At 39.4% G+C, this 13,205-nt stretch overlaps 1 protein-coding gene across 1 annotated transcript in view; it reads right to left on the bottom strand.

Moving 5' to 3' along the window:
• The window catches only part of LOC146490318 (laminin subunit beta-4-like), a 50,899-nt gene extending 38,045 nt beyond the window's left edge, over positions 1-12,854 (bottom strand). The window contains 10 exon segments of the mRNA XM_085153329.1: positions 590-778; positions 4,265-4,385; positions 4,988-5,202; positions 6,790-6,853; positions 7,075-7,263; positions 7,407-7,480; positions 7,751-7,886; positions 8,622-8,812; positions 10,745-10,822; positions 12,507-12,854. Coding sequence (XP_085009455.1) covers positions 590-778; positions 4,265-4,385; positions 4,988-5,202; positions 6,790-6,853; positions 7,075-7,263; positions 7,407-7,480; positions 7,751-7,886; positions 8,622-8,812; positions 10,745-10,766 — 1,201 coding nt within the window. The 5' untranslated portion in view covers positions 10,767-10,822; positions 12,507-12,854.
• Positions 12,855-13,205: the final 351 nt, after the last annotated feature.

The following is a 13,205-nucleotide window of genomic DNA, read 5'->3' as shown; positions in this document are numbered from 1 at the left end:
CCGAGAAGCTTCTTCAGTTCTAAGGTCAAATGGAGGAACTCTGGGATGCTCCACCATTTGACCCTAGAATTGAAGAAGCTTCTCGGATGAGAGGTGAAATGTCTTCAAGCAACTTAAAGAAGTCCAGACGCTTTTCTTTCCAAGATCCTTAGACTACCAGAACAACTGCTTAATTTAGAAACAAATGAGTCATTTGTTTATTTTATGAATAACCAGCATTCAACAACGACAGTACAAAGTAACAGTTAAAAATAGAGGCAGAGCGTATTTTTATAACATAAATTATCCAGTGTAGCTCAGAATTTATTCCCGTTTCTGTACCATAAACATATTTTACTGTCAGCTTTCACTGAGTTAATGGAGACTGTTACTGCACCATGTTGGTAAAAGTCATAAATCACTGGGTTTGACATTCAGACATTACTGTTAACATAGTAATATCCCATAAATAGCTGCATTCTGACAAACATCCAGCCGCACCACTTCAGCGATGAAAGAAAATAATAGAAACAGAAAAAGGTGCGACTCATTTCTACAGGAGCAGTGAGAGCATGAATATTCAAAAAGTAAAATAATAATAAAAGCTTACGTATGCAGGCTTGTGGGTCATCCTTCGCTCTCTGCGGATCCTGATACAAAAAAGGTTGACACTGTTCACACTGAGGCCCCATCCTGTTGTTGCCGCAGTCATCACACACACCGCCGCTCACACCTCCAGTCGCTTCGTAACGAGCTGCATCAAAGTGACACGAGTCCGAGTGACTGTGGCAATTACATGCTAAGAAAGACGGAAAACAGCATTTTAAAGTATGGAAAATGAAAAAAATTAATCATGTCAACAAACAAGATACAGGGGTGTTTAAGATTATCAAACAAATTTAAGTGTTAAACAAAGATAACAAAACTGAACACAAAACGCAGTTTCTAAATGAAGTGGTTTATTATTACGGGGGGGACAGTTCCAAACCTTCATGGCCCTGTGTGATAAAGTGACTAATAACTGGTTGGACCACCCTTAGCAACAACAACTGCAATCAAGCATTTGTATTAACTGGCAATGACACTTTTAAAGCTGTGGAGGAACTTTGGCCCACTCATCCTTGCAGAATTGTTGTAATTCAGCCACACTGGAGGTTTTTGGAGCATGAACTGCCTTTTTAAGGTCATGCCACAACATCTCAATTGGATTAAAGTCAGAACTTTAACTAGGCCACTCCAAAGTGTTTTTTTAAGCCATTCAGAGGTGGACTTGCTGCTGGGTTTTGATTATTGTCCTGCTACAGAAACCAAGTGTGCTTCAGCTTGAAGTCATGAACAGATGGCCTGCTATTCTCCTTCAGGATGTCTTGGTAGATGGCAAATTTCATGGTTACACTTACCACAGCAAGTCTTCCAGGTGCTGAGAAGGCAAAACAGCCCCAAACCATCACACTACCACCACCATATTTTATTGAAGCTATAATGTTGCTTTTCTAAAATGCTGTTAGTTTTATGCCAGATGTAATGGGGTGCACACCTTTCAAAAAGTTTAACTTTTGTCTTGTCAGTCCCTAGAGTATTTTCCCTAAAATTCTTGGGGATCATCAAGATGTTTTCTGGCCAAACTGATACAATCCTTTATTGTTCCTTTTGCCCAGCCACCTAGTTCTGTTTAACATTCACATTTTAACCTTGTAGGCAATAATGGTCATAGGTTTATAATTTTAAACTCCAAAAATTCTGCCAGAAAATGAGATTGGAGTGTAAAATTTTACTGGAATTTTATTCCTCCTATTTGTATTAATTTATGTCGATAAATAATGCCAAAGGTCCAACTGGTTTATTTCTAATGGGAGAGAAAAGGCAGAGAGCTAATTTCACTCAGAGATGGAGACAGATAAGAAAGAAGGAGAGAAAGGAGAGAGGTTAGAGTTAAAGGAAGGATCCTCATTTAAAGCTCACATGGAAGTAGGGCTGCCACGATTAGTCGACTAGTCACGATTACGTCGACTATCAGAATCGTCGACGACTGATTTAATAGTCGACGCGTCGTTTGAAGCTTTGTAAGATCACAAAAGACGCAGGAATAAGTAGTAGGATTTAAGAGTGTAATAACGGACTGAAACAGAAGATGGCAGCACTGCATGTACAAGGATGCCAGCTGCCGTTAAACCCCGAAGAAGAAGAAGAAGCTGTGTCCCAGAATTCATAGCGCAGCCCAGCTCAGTTTCCAACAATGGCGGCAGCTAGTTAGTTTTAATATCACTCTTATTATTCTTTCTGGGTCACAAAATAAACGTTTAACATATTTTCAGGCGAGAATGTAGCTGTGTAAACCTCAAATATCTGCTCAGTTTATCAAGACACCACAAATTTTCAAAAGCGCTCCGACGTTTTCGGAGACGTCTGTTAGCCACTAGCTCGATAGCTAGCCGGGGGCTAGGCTCACTAGAGCCGTGAGAACACCGGACTTCCGGCTAATCGTTTTCAAACCCACCGCCGTCTTTCGCTACTCAGGTTAAACATGATATATAAGTCACTTAGATAACTTAAAAATGTTATTGTTTGGCTTTTTTAGTATTTTATTTGTTCCTGAGTAAATCTGTTTGGCTGAGATTAAAGTTATAGTTTTTACACAGCTGAATAAACGTCAAGCAGACAGCTGATTATCAGAAGTGTGAGATGCTCCAGAATTTACTCCGGTGTCCTGTTATATTTTAGATAGCAAGGAGTTTATTAAACTTCACCGAAACAATCTGCAAATTTCATTAAAATTTAATAAACTATCATCTTGTCTTTATTTTTAGTTAGCACATACCTTAAACACTTAAAGCTGTAAGCTAGTGATAGTTATATAAGAGCAGATGCTGCTGGTGCAATAAGCTGTAGTTTTACGTCCAATGGATGATGATCTGATTAGTCGACTATCAAAATACTCGTTTGTGGTAGCCCTACATGGAAGTCCTCATGTCTCTGAATCTGTATGTGACACATGATGTTTGTTCATAAAGCTGCTGCTAAACAAACTGAGACAGACTGTGTTATTTAAAGGCTGCAGGTTAGTGCAGGATGAACAGGTGAGTTTGCTGCACTGTGATGGGTTCAAAGTAAAGAACAGTGTGACTGATGCACAGTGGCTGTGGGTTCATGGTCACAGTTAGCTTCCATCAAGTGCAGCAGAGACTCACTGACTGAATTCATACCAACTCTATAGTGTAATATAAATACAGCATAAACAGGGTACTGTCAGGGTAGAGGATGGACTCAGCCAGGACAGGTCAGGAAACATCTGCTCACATCTGGTTGAATTCGGCTGTGTAAGAAAATGGACTGAAGCTCTCAGCAGAAGTGATTGTGATTGTTTTCCCCACACTGAGACATTACAGCTGATTTTAGGTTCCCCACCTGCTGAATCCGCTCTGACCGCTCCCCTGCTTATTTCCTGTTTAAAGTCCCCCTCTACAATTTCTCTGCTCATGTTCTACTTTTCTGATTCAAGGTGACATTTATTAGAATTGAAATTATTTGAATAAAAATTCAGACTGAAATAATGTATTATAATTTACTAATATTATTTTATTATAACATTAATAAAAAAAAATAGGTGGTAGAAAGTCTAAATCATGCTTAAATTGTGCAAGGTTGTTCTATGACCACACACAGAACCATTCATTGTTACTGAAAAGTGCTGATATTCAATTTTAAAATGGGACAAAAAACCATCAAATGCATTACCTGAGCTTCTAGTTTTGTGTCTTTCATCTATTTTAATTTAACCTTTGTCTGGATCTAAAATAGATCAGAACAAAATAAATAATTCAGTCATTAAAGTGGACATATACTTTTGACTTTTAACCAGACAGCAAAATTTCATTTCACATCAAAGGAATGTGTTTAAGAATGATTGAAAATCCCTAATAATCATTTGCTATCCACAAATGTAAGCAATTCTACTTACTACTTACTCTAGTTGTAATTTGATATCATCTGAGGTAGTCTGATATCTAAAATGAATCCGTAATACAGACGTAGCTTCTACAGAAGGAAGTTGACCTTTTGCTGCCTCAGCAAATGTTCTTTGAAAGGGAAAACTGTTGATTTCTTAATTTTTAATACGTTCAGGCTTTGCAAATATGCAAACATTTCCAAACATCAGTTTGACAACTGAATCAAAATGACATTTGTGTATTAGCCAAAAACCTAAAAATATTTTTGATAATGTTTCCAACAATCTTTTTTTTAATAAAACATTAAAAAGTGATACATTTATGTCAATTTGAGTTACCTCGGCAGATGTCTGCTGCACCCTCTCCTCCAGGCTTCCAGGGGGAGTCGTTGTGAAAATCCTGACATCTCTCACAGTTTTCTCCAGCTGTATTGTGCTTACAAACACATTGTCTGTGAACCTGAAATCAGAAAATATTTTTACGTGCTGAGCTCAACTGCAGTTTCAGGTGTATACAGTGTGATGTCGAGGGAAAAATGACGCATACACACATTTGATTAAAAATGTGCAGAGGTTATATTAGGACTCCATCTGTTTCCCCCTGCTGGGTTAGGGTTAGGGTTATCAATTCAATCAAGACCACTGATTTGTGGATAGCAGAAATCCGAGGTCACACATACAAAATTGCCTGATGACTTTTTCTAATTCCTCAGCCACAGCCGCCCAAATACATATGATCTTTTCTCTCAATTTTTGCCTTCATCTTTAATTTCTTTTTACTGACTTTAAAGTTCTTGATTCACCTTTCAAAGCTGTTTGTTAAAAACAAAAAACCCAGCATGTTAACATTGATTAAATCACAATACAATACAAATTTATTTATATAGCACATTTAAAACCAAAGTGCTTCACAATAATGCAATAAGTCATTGTTATAAAACATTAACAAAGTACAAAAACAAGTACTAGTACTAATCCTAACAGATGGGAAGCACTAATCACTTTAAATAATCAAGTTAATCACTGAAGGACGAATAATTTCAGACCGGCTCTACTCCATACCATGCCAGGCTGGGTGAAAACGTCCCCGTGGACTCCAGCCATGGGCACACACTGGCTGGCGTGTCCGTTACAGAAACAGCTTCCTTGAACCACCATGTTGTAAACAGAATAGTAATATTTGTCCTGAGGGTTCCTGCGTTTTCGACTCAGCAGTGTGTCACCAAGTGTGAAAAGACGTGTGAAGTTCACCCGAATGTTTGTCACGGTGGTCAGATCTGAGGATGATGATCAGAACAATATTCAGTTTTACACGTTTCCCCTATTTCCATTAAAATGTTCCATTTGACAGACACATTAAAAGTGTCAGGGCTGCTGAGCGCCACTTGTTAGGGTCTATCTTCAGTCTGTCGCCGGGAAGTTTTTCCCAATGATGAATATGCAGAGAACATAATTGGAGATACATTTCCTGAATTTCAGGAGGGGGACTACGCCTCTAAACACGCCCCTTCCAGCTCTTATCTATATATAACCCCCCCCCCCCACACACACACACACATACATTTCTACAAGCTCTTTAGTCTTGTTTTCGTGCACCACTCTCCCTCTCCTTTTTCAAGTCCTTCACTTCTTCACTTCACATTAGTACATGAGGGATCTGCCAGGCTAGGAGCCGCCTCCAGTTCAACTCCAAACTGCAGTTCAGTTCATGTTTAAGCCATTCACTATTATCTATTTTAAAAAAGCTGTTAAACCTCAAATAACGACGTGGGCCCAGCTAGTGAATTATCATTCACTAGCTGGGCCCACGTATTTATTGGAGGCTCATTAGACATCAACCTCTTGTTAAAGAGCGTAAACCCCTGAGGCAAAAAAATGTGTGAAAGACTACAACCTGCAGTTCCTCTAATGTTCGCAGCGCATTGGTCCCCTTAGGCTATGTTCGCTCTTAATGCTCAATTCCGATTTTTTGATCAAATCCAATTTTTTTGTCTGCTCGTTCACACTACAAATAAAATGTGACAGCAAACGCGCTCTAGTGTGAACGCTCAAAGCGGCCGCATGCGCAAGGAGACGTCACACACAACGCGCTCTGTTCAGACCCAGAGCAACAGTATTGTTTGACTCATGGACCTTAATATAAAGACTTGTTTCAGACCTTACGTTTCCCAATTTTGCTTTAAGTTATAAAGTTATTTTGTTATTTACATATGGCCTAGTAATTATCCTTATTGCTGTTTTAGAGGAGCGGTGCTTCAAAGGATAGCTGCAGATTTCTGTCAGAATCTGCAGATTATACAGTACAAATAAAATGTTCACGTTTCTCCAACGTTGTTCCTAACAGTTTCACTAACATCTACACTGGACGGACAGGAAGCGTTCACGATGTCTTCTCATGCACTTCTCCGGTGCTGATAATTGGCGTCTGTCCTGTGTCAGTGATGTAAAAGACGGATTTAATGCGACATGACCATCAAACAGCAGCTTTTTAAAACATCAGATATGTCTCAGATTCAGCACCACATACGAAAGTGACCTAGATCGGATTTGAGAATATCGGATCTGTTCACACTGTCAGACCATGATCGGATATGGGTCGCATAGGGTCAAAAAGGTCAGATTTGATGCACTTTCGCCTGCAGTGTGAACGTAGCCTTAGACTCCCATGTTAAAACGTTATAAAAGAAATAAGCCTGACCCCCCCCCCCCCCCCCCCCCATCCCCACAGTTTGCCCCAGGGCAACTGTGGTTTGCCTCCACCAGTGTGTGAATGTGAGAGTGAATGAATAGTGGAATTGTAAAGCGCTTTGAGTGTCTATATTATTACATATAAACACAGTGACAGCTATTTAGGAAAACCTCACCGTGGATGTTCGGTGCATGAGGGTTTTCTGTTTTAAAGACAGGATCAAGAGCTTTCAGCACCACCTAGAGGACAAATATAAGAAATACAAACATATTTACTTACACAGAACCAGTATAAAAAACCATAATTAATGCTTTGCTGTTATATTACTTCATCATTTTATCATTCCTGTGAATTAGTTTCAATTTTGTCTCAATGAATTCTTATGACAAAGTCCAGAATGACTGAAGCCCAGGAGAGAAAAAAAGCTCATGTTCACACTGGCTGTAGTTAAAATTGTTACCTCTCCACCTGAGGATGGTTCTGGTCCAGAGTATCTGCTGTCACAGACAACGTCATCGATGCTCCTGGCGCGCGCAGTCGACACTGAAGGGAAATGAAGAGAACAGTCTTCTGCAAAGTAACGGACAACTGTCCAACTTCGCCCAAAATCCCTTGATCGTTCCACCAACATGGCTGCTGGCCGAAAACTCTGCACAGAGCAGATTAGCATTATCTTAATGTTTGATTAGGCAAATGTTAAAGGTGTAGGCTCTTTTCTGTTCATACGACTTTTTGACTAGCATTTAGTTAATTCCCTAAAAACATTAAATTCAGTACGCTTTAGAGGTATACCTTGAACCTGAGGACCAGGTGACTGAACTGGAACATAGTCTCCAGATTTAACTGGATGCTGACATTATGAACTCCTGCACAGAAGGCAAACACAGAGTAGACTTACAGTGTTAGATTGTTTGTGATAGCATATTTTAACTGTAATGTTCCACAAACAGTAAGTCGTGTTTCTTTGTCACACACAGAGCAGAAGGAGTAGAGTTGCAAAGCTAAGTGCTTTCTCTTACCCAAACACATTCTGCCACCTAAACAAAATGTTTTTTGTAACTAATATATTGATTTCACATAGTTTTCCTTCTCCCTCTGATTGGACAGTTTGTTGTTGCAGAAATACTCAAACTTACCAGTCTCCGACTGCCACCACTTCAGCTTTCTCTCGAGGTCAAAATTTGTGATGACATTCTCAATACGGTGGCTGTTTGGGCTGTTGTAGCGATGATATGGTAGCCGAGAGTCACATATGAAACATTTCTGCCTCTCCTATGAATAAACATAAACCAGCCTGATCAATGATTACCTCTGGGTTTATAATACTTTAGTAGTAATGATATTTCATGTAGTTTATTGTAGTTAATTTAATTTATTAAGTATTTCAATCACCATAAAGGTGGTAATGCTTACTTCTTCATTATACCAACGCCTACAAATCATGGAACAGGCCATTAGCCCAGGCAAAAATAGCATCTTCTATGATTTAACAAATTGTTTTGTTATATTTAACAAATATGATTTAACAAATTAATTTTGTTATTGATCAATGCAGAAGACAGAGTCATGCTTTAAGCTGTGCGTGAAGAGCCTGAACATACAATTTAAAACTGGATCATTGCCAAGTTGTCTGTTATTTTTACTCGTTCATCCTTTGAGCCTTTTCATGCTCGGGTGATTCACCAGTCAGAAGAACTTTGAATGCTGGAGAAATAATGCAAAGATTGACGATACATCAGAAGGAAAAGAAAATAAAGATAAAAGCATATACGACGGGGAGAGGTGGAAATGATCCTCAGGGTGAAGAGAACAGCGTCAGATAATAAAGACACAGATCTGAACATGCTGCAGTATGAAGACGAGCCAGAAACATCAATCAAGAGAAAATGAGTTCAGCTGTAGTTTATTCACACACAGGCTGACATATCTTGCTTCACTTCACACACACACACACACACACACACACACACACACACACACTTTGTGTGTATGAATTTTCTATTTGACCTCCAGATATCCGATGATGCAGTAATTTTGTGGTCCATCCAGACCACAAGTGGATGACGCTGAGAGCTGAGCAGCACGACCCACCAACAGGTCACCCAGCTGGGGGTTACAGGAGCTGATGGGGCATGGGTCCTGGAAGTCCTTGTAGTCCTGAAGGTGAACTGCTGGAAGGAAAGCTGCAGAGAGACAAACTGACCAAAGACATTTGAGGTATTGGACATTTCTTCCAGACTCGGGAAAGTAGGTCTTTTAACAGACATAAAAATAAAATAGTTGTCTGCAGTTTAAATATTTCAGCACATCGTTAAATCAATCCTTTTTTCCAAAGCATCACAGTGAAGTGTTTTTTTTTTCTAAATTATAGATTTCTAGAAGGAGAAAGGTGTTCACATTTTTGTTTTTACAAGAGTTATGATGAGAACTAGTTTAAATTTGAAGTTTAAGAAGTTTAAATTTAATAGATTGGGAAGAAAAACAAGTGACAACAAGAGGAAAACCTTCAACAAGTGATTGCATGTCTGCAAATCTTCAGCTAAAATACCTTGAACAGCACACCTGATCAACCTGACAACTGCTCCCAGCCCTGGCCGTAACAACTTGGACTTTTCCTCAGAGAGGAGGTGGAGCTGCAGGTGTTGGACATCACATCTCACAACATGAGAACTGCAATGTCACTTTCTTTACAGGAAGTTTTATTCATTGTTAGATTAAACATTGAATTCTAATGTTTTGTTATCCAGGTCATGGTAGTCTAAAGAGTTTGAAAAGAAGGTGATTGGAATTGTCATGGTTTTGTGAGTTCTGGGGTTTTTTCACAATCCTGGCATTTCCACCTCTGGGCTGCCACAGCACTGCTGAAAGGCTGCACCTAAGCCGGCAGCCCAGATTGTCTGCTAGCCCTCATTAGTCGCGGCTATAGTTATTCCTAAATTTGACTTTCTGCTCACAGAAAATCTCCAGATGTTGCTGAGACTCACTGCCATAGCCTGCCTTGGTTCAATCGCTTCAACTCGCAGTTTCTCCAACTATGCTCACCTGCCTTGCTCCCCACCCAGCACTCTGACTTTAACAGATCACTCATTGGATTACCTTTGCACCTCACCCTGACCACCTACCCCTCTATGCTTCACCCGCACCTGTGAAAAGACTTTGCAATTCGCAACTTACACCTTGGATCGGCATCTGAAACCCATTCTAACACCTGTTTCCCTCATTTCAGTGAGTGAGAATACCACCACACCCTTTCCCTCTGTCCCACACCCCAGGGCTCCTGAACTGGAAGTGTCGGGTCCCCAGCCCTCGTCCATGACAGCCCCAAGGCTCCCTCATGGACCCCCTCACAGGTCATGTAGTGATTTTATAGCCTCTCGTTTCTCAGTTAGTGTTTTTGTAAACATGTGACTCTCATAGTGTTGTTCTAGTACATCCATAGGAGTATTTGAGTTGTGCTTATGGTACTGTTCAAGGAACTAGTGGATAATAGCATTACTCTCATTCAAAGCGTGTCATAGAATTATTTGAGTAGTCGATTCATTGCTTACTTTGTCACGCTACCTAAGTCCCTGTGTCTCTGAGTGCTGTCTGCATTAGAGTCTATTCGCTCGAGTGTGCCCACCGGCCGTGACAGGAATGCTCAGAAACCAAACAGCCACTGCATAAACACATGGCACAACATAGAAGAGCCACCTTGATGGGACAAGACTCGGCTGTCCATCTGCATCTAAAGCACAAAGGTCACTCTTTCGAGGACACCAATGTTCACATTTTGGACAGAGAATACAGATGGTTTGAAAGAGGAGTGGAAGAAGCCATCTATGCCCACTGTGAACGACCATTTTTGAACAGCGGGCTTATGACACCAACTGTTTGCCATCTATAATCCAGTTTTGAGATCCTTCCCAGGCCCTCTTTTGGGATCACTCCTACTAGGGTTTAAATACCTAGGGCTCTCCACCATTTCATTTTATAACTGGAGACGCTTCTTGGATGCGAGGTGAACTGTCTTCAGGAAACTTAAAGAAGTCCAGGTGCTTTGTTTCCAAGCTCTACTGACTTTTAATGTTCCTTCCTTCACTGAGTGAGAGTTCAGAAAACATATGGCAGTGATAAGAAACTGAACTCACCGATGAAAAAGTGAAAGATCATGTTGTGCTGAGGCTGGTCAGGTAGATTCCACAGATCTCTAGCAAATTCTTCTTACGCTGAGCACAAAAACATGTAAACATCTTCATCACATTTATTGCTAAATTACTCATTTTGTGATTGCTAATCTAAGGTCAGTTTTATCTGCATAAATAATAAAGTGTATATTTAACAAAACCAAACACATTTAAGGGAAACAAACAAAAATCACACCGATAATTTTTCATGTTCTTATCAGTAAACAGTTCAATTCTGTTTTATTGATAGAGCAGTTCACAACAATAATCACTTCTGAATTGAATCTTATCCAGCCTCTTAACATTTCATTTGCTATTGGCTGCTCTGCTAACTGAGTCTCTATCTTTACACTGTGGAGGCCCCTGGCAAAGTTGAAACAGATATTGTATTTTAATTGTGTTATGAGACAAACAATTCTAGTAAGCACATGACAAATATGTAATCATTAATGTCACCATATATGACAAAATAAAGATAAAGAAAAAGTGATTTGTAAATAAGATAGTAATCTCATGTACTAGAAAATGATTATGAAATATCTGCTAACCTTCGATTAAATGCTAGTTCTTTTTTTTTTCAAACTGAATAAAAGAAAGTGGGGTATTGGTTGAATATGTGCATGCTGCCTCCTTCCATTTAAATAAAAGAGCCTGACAGAGCAGTATGTTTTCACAGAGCAATCAAATGCAACCCCCTGAGGGGACTGATGAACCTTCACAGGAATGAAAGGAAAATGAGGTTTTGCTGAACATTTCAACACCTTCCATGCGTTTAAGCCAGTTTTATTGCACAAGTTCTTTATGGAGAGACAAATTATCATTTTGTGTTGTTTCTAAGTTAGCTTTATTGACCCCTGCAGGGAAAGTGCTATGGAAAACAGAAGTGGATAGGTATGTTGGATCAGTATGATCACAAACATAGTAAATATAAACAGATTTCCAACTTGCCTTTCGAAACAGTTGGAGCACTGTAAAGGTTAAAAAGGTAGGTAAAAAAATAAATAACAAAAACAATTTTCCCAGAAAAAGGCATAATCCAGATGGGAGCTAGTGTTTCTCAGCATTCAAACTTCTCCATGATTTACATGTAAAACACTGACTTAATCGTGTTAGTGATGTGCAAAAACAAAGCTTTCTCTGGACTCCTTAGAATGCCTAACATTCCTGTGTGTGTGTGTGTGTAATGGAATGAAGTACTGAATATTTATCATGCTCCTGGGAATATTGTTACATTTATAGGTATGAACGTAAAGTGATAAATATCTTGATGTGATCTGTCACACATCCTTATAGCCACAAAAGATTATAATGGTCTGACAGGACCTTGAGTTTTATCTTGAACATATTTAAAAAGTACAATTGTCGAATGACAAAAACTGTCAAAAACTTGGTGGTAACATTTATATGTACACTGAAAATACCCACCAACCTTTAATTTCTACTTTAGAATAGTGAAATGATAAAACAAATTCATAGGTTCACAATTTAACACACCAACTATTAATTACCAATTATATCTACAACCCCAAATACATTTCAGTGCAGAGCAATTAACGCTTCACAAAATACTGTTTGCAGGCTTACAGTACTAGGAAATTATTCCAGTTAAATTGAACAAATCAGCTGATCATATGAGGTACAAAGCTGCCTGACGTTTCTAACAGCAGGTCCAATTTTGACTTAAAAGATAGTTGATAGACTTAATGAGAGTAAATATGGGACATACCTACTTCTGCCTCCATCGCAAAAGAAAGAACACATCTGGGCAGGTAACAGCACACCTGAGACATATGCAGCCTCAGGCTGTACTTATCAGTGTGAGAGATACAAAAAAAAGGCAAAGAGAAAAAGTGTTGAAAGTGGGTGTGTGTAAGAGAGAACATTGCACAGGCATAACTCCCATAGGAGAGGGATTGGGAGGATTTTTTATCTTCACGTTTGCCACGTTGTACCAGAGCAAAAAGAGCAGGTAAAATAAAATCAAATTCAAATTTTATTTGTCACTTACACAATCATACACAGCAAGACATGCAGTGAAATGCTTATTACTGTGCAATTCCAGACCAGTATAAATACAACTAGAGAGGGAAAATTTTAAGTGTGTCTATGCTGCTGCCAATGAGTGTAGTTTGCCATTCATATGACTACAGGAAGCAAAATGCACTAGAGCAGCTATTCTCCACCATGAACTATGGTAAAAACAAACACCGCTTGCGCCTCACAGACGACAGCTTACAGTCTTGTGTAAGGATGAAGTGACTTCGTACAGCCCCGATCTGCAGACGCTGTGGGCAGAGGTTCAGGAGCAGAAGTCCCATTGTACCACGGCAGACCCGACGATTTTTACATGAACACGATTTTTAGCATTTCTTTAATGACCACTTTTCATACATGGTTGCTGTACCCACACAGATCACAGACTTTA

The sequence above is a fragment of the Neolamprologus multifasciatus genome, unplaced genomic scaffold (genome assembly GCF_963576455.1).
Source record: "Neolamprologus multifasciatus unplaced genomic scaffold, fNeoMul1.2 scaffold_19, whole genome shotgun sequence".
In the NCBI taxonomy this organism is placed as follows: domain Eukaryota; kingdom Metazoa; phylum Chordata; class Actinopteri; order Cichliformes; family Cichlidae; genus Neolamprologus; species Neolamprologus multifasciatus.
This window is presented reverse-complemented; position numbering and strand designations above follow the sequence as displayed.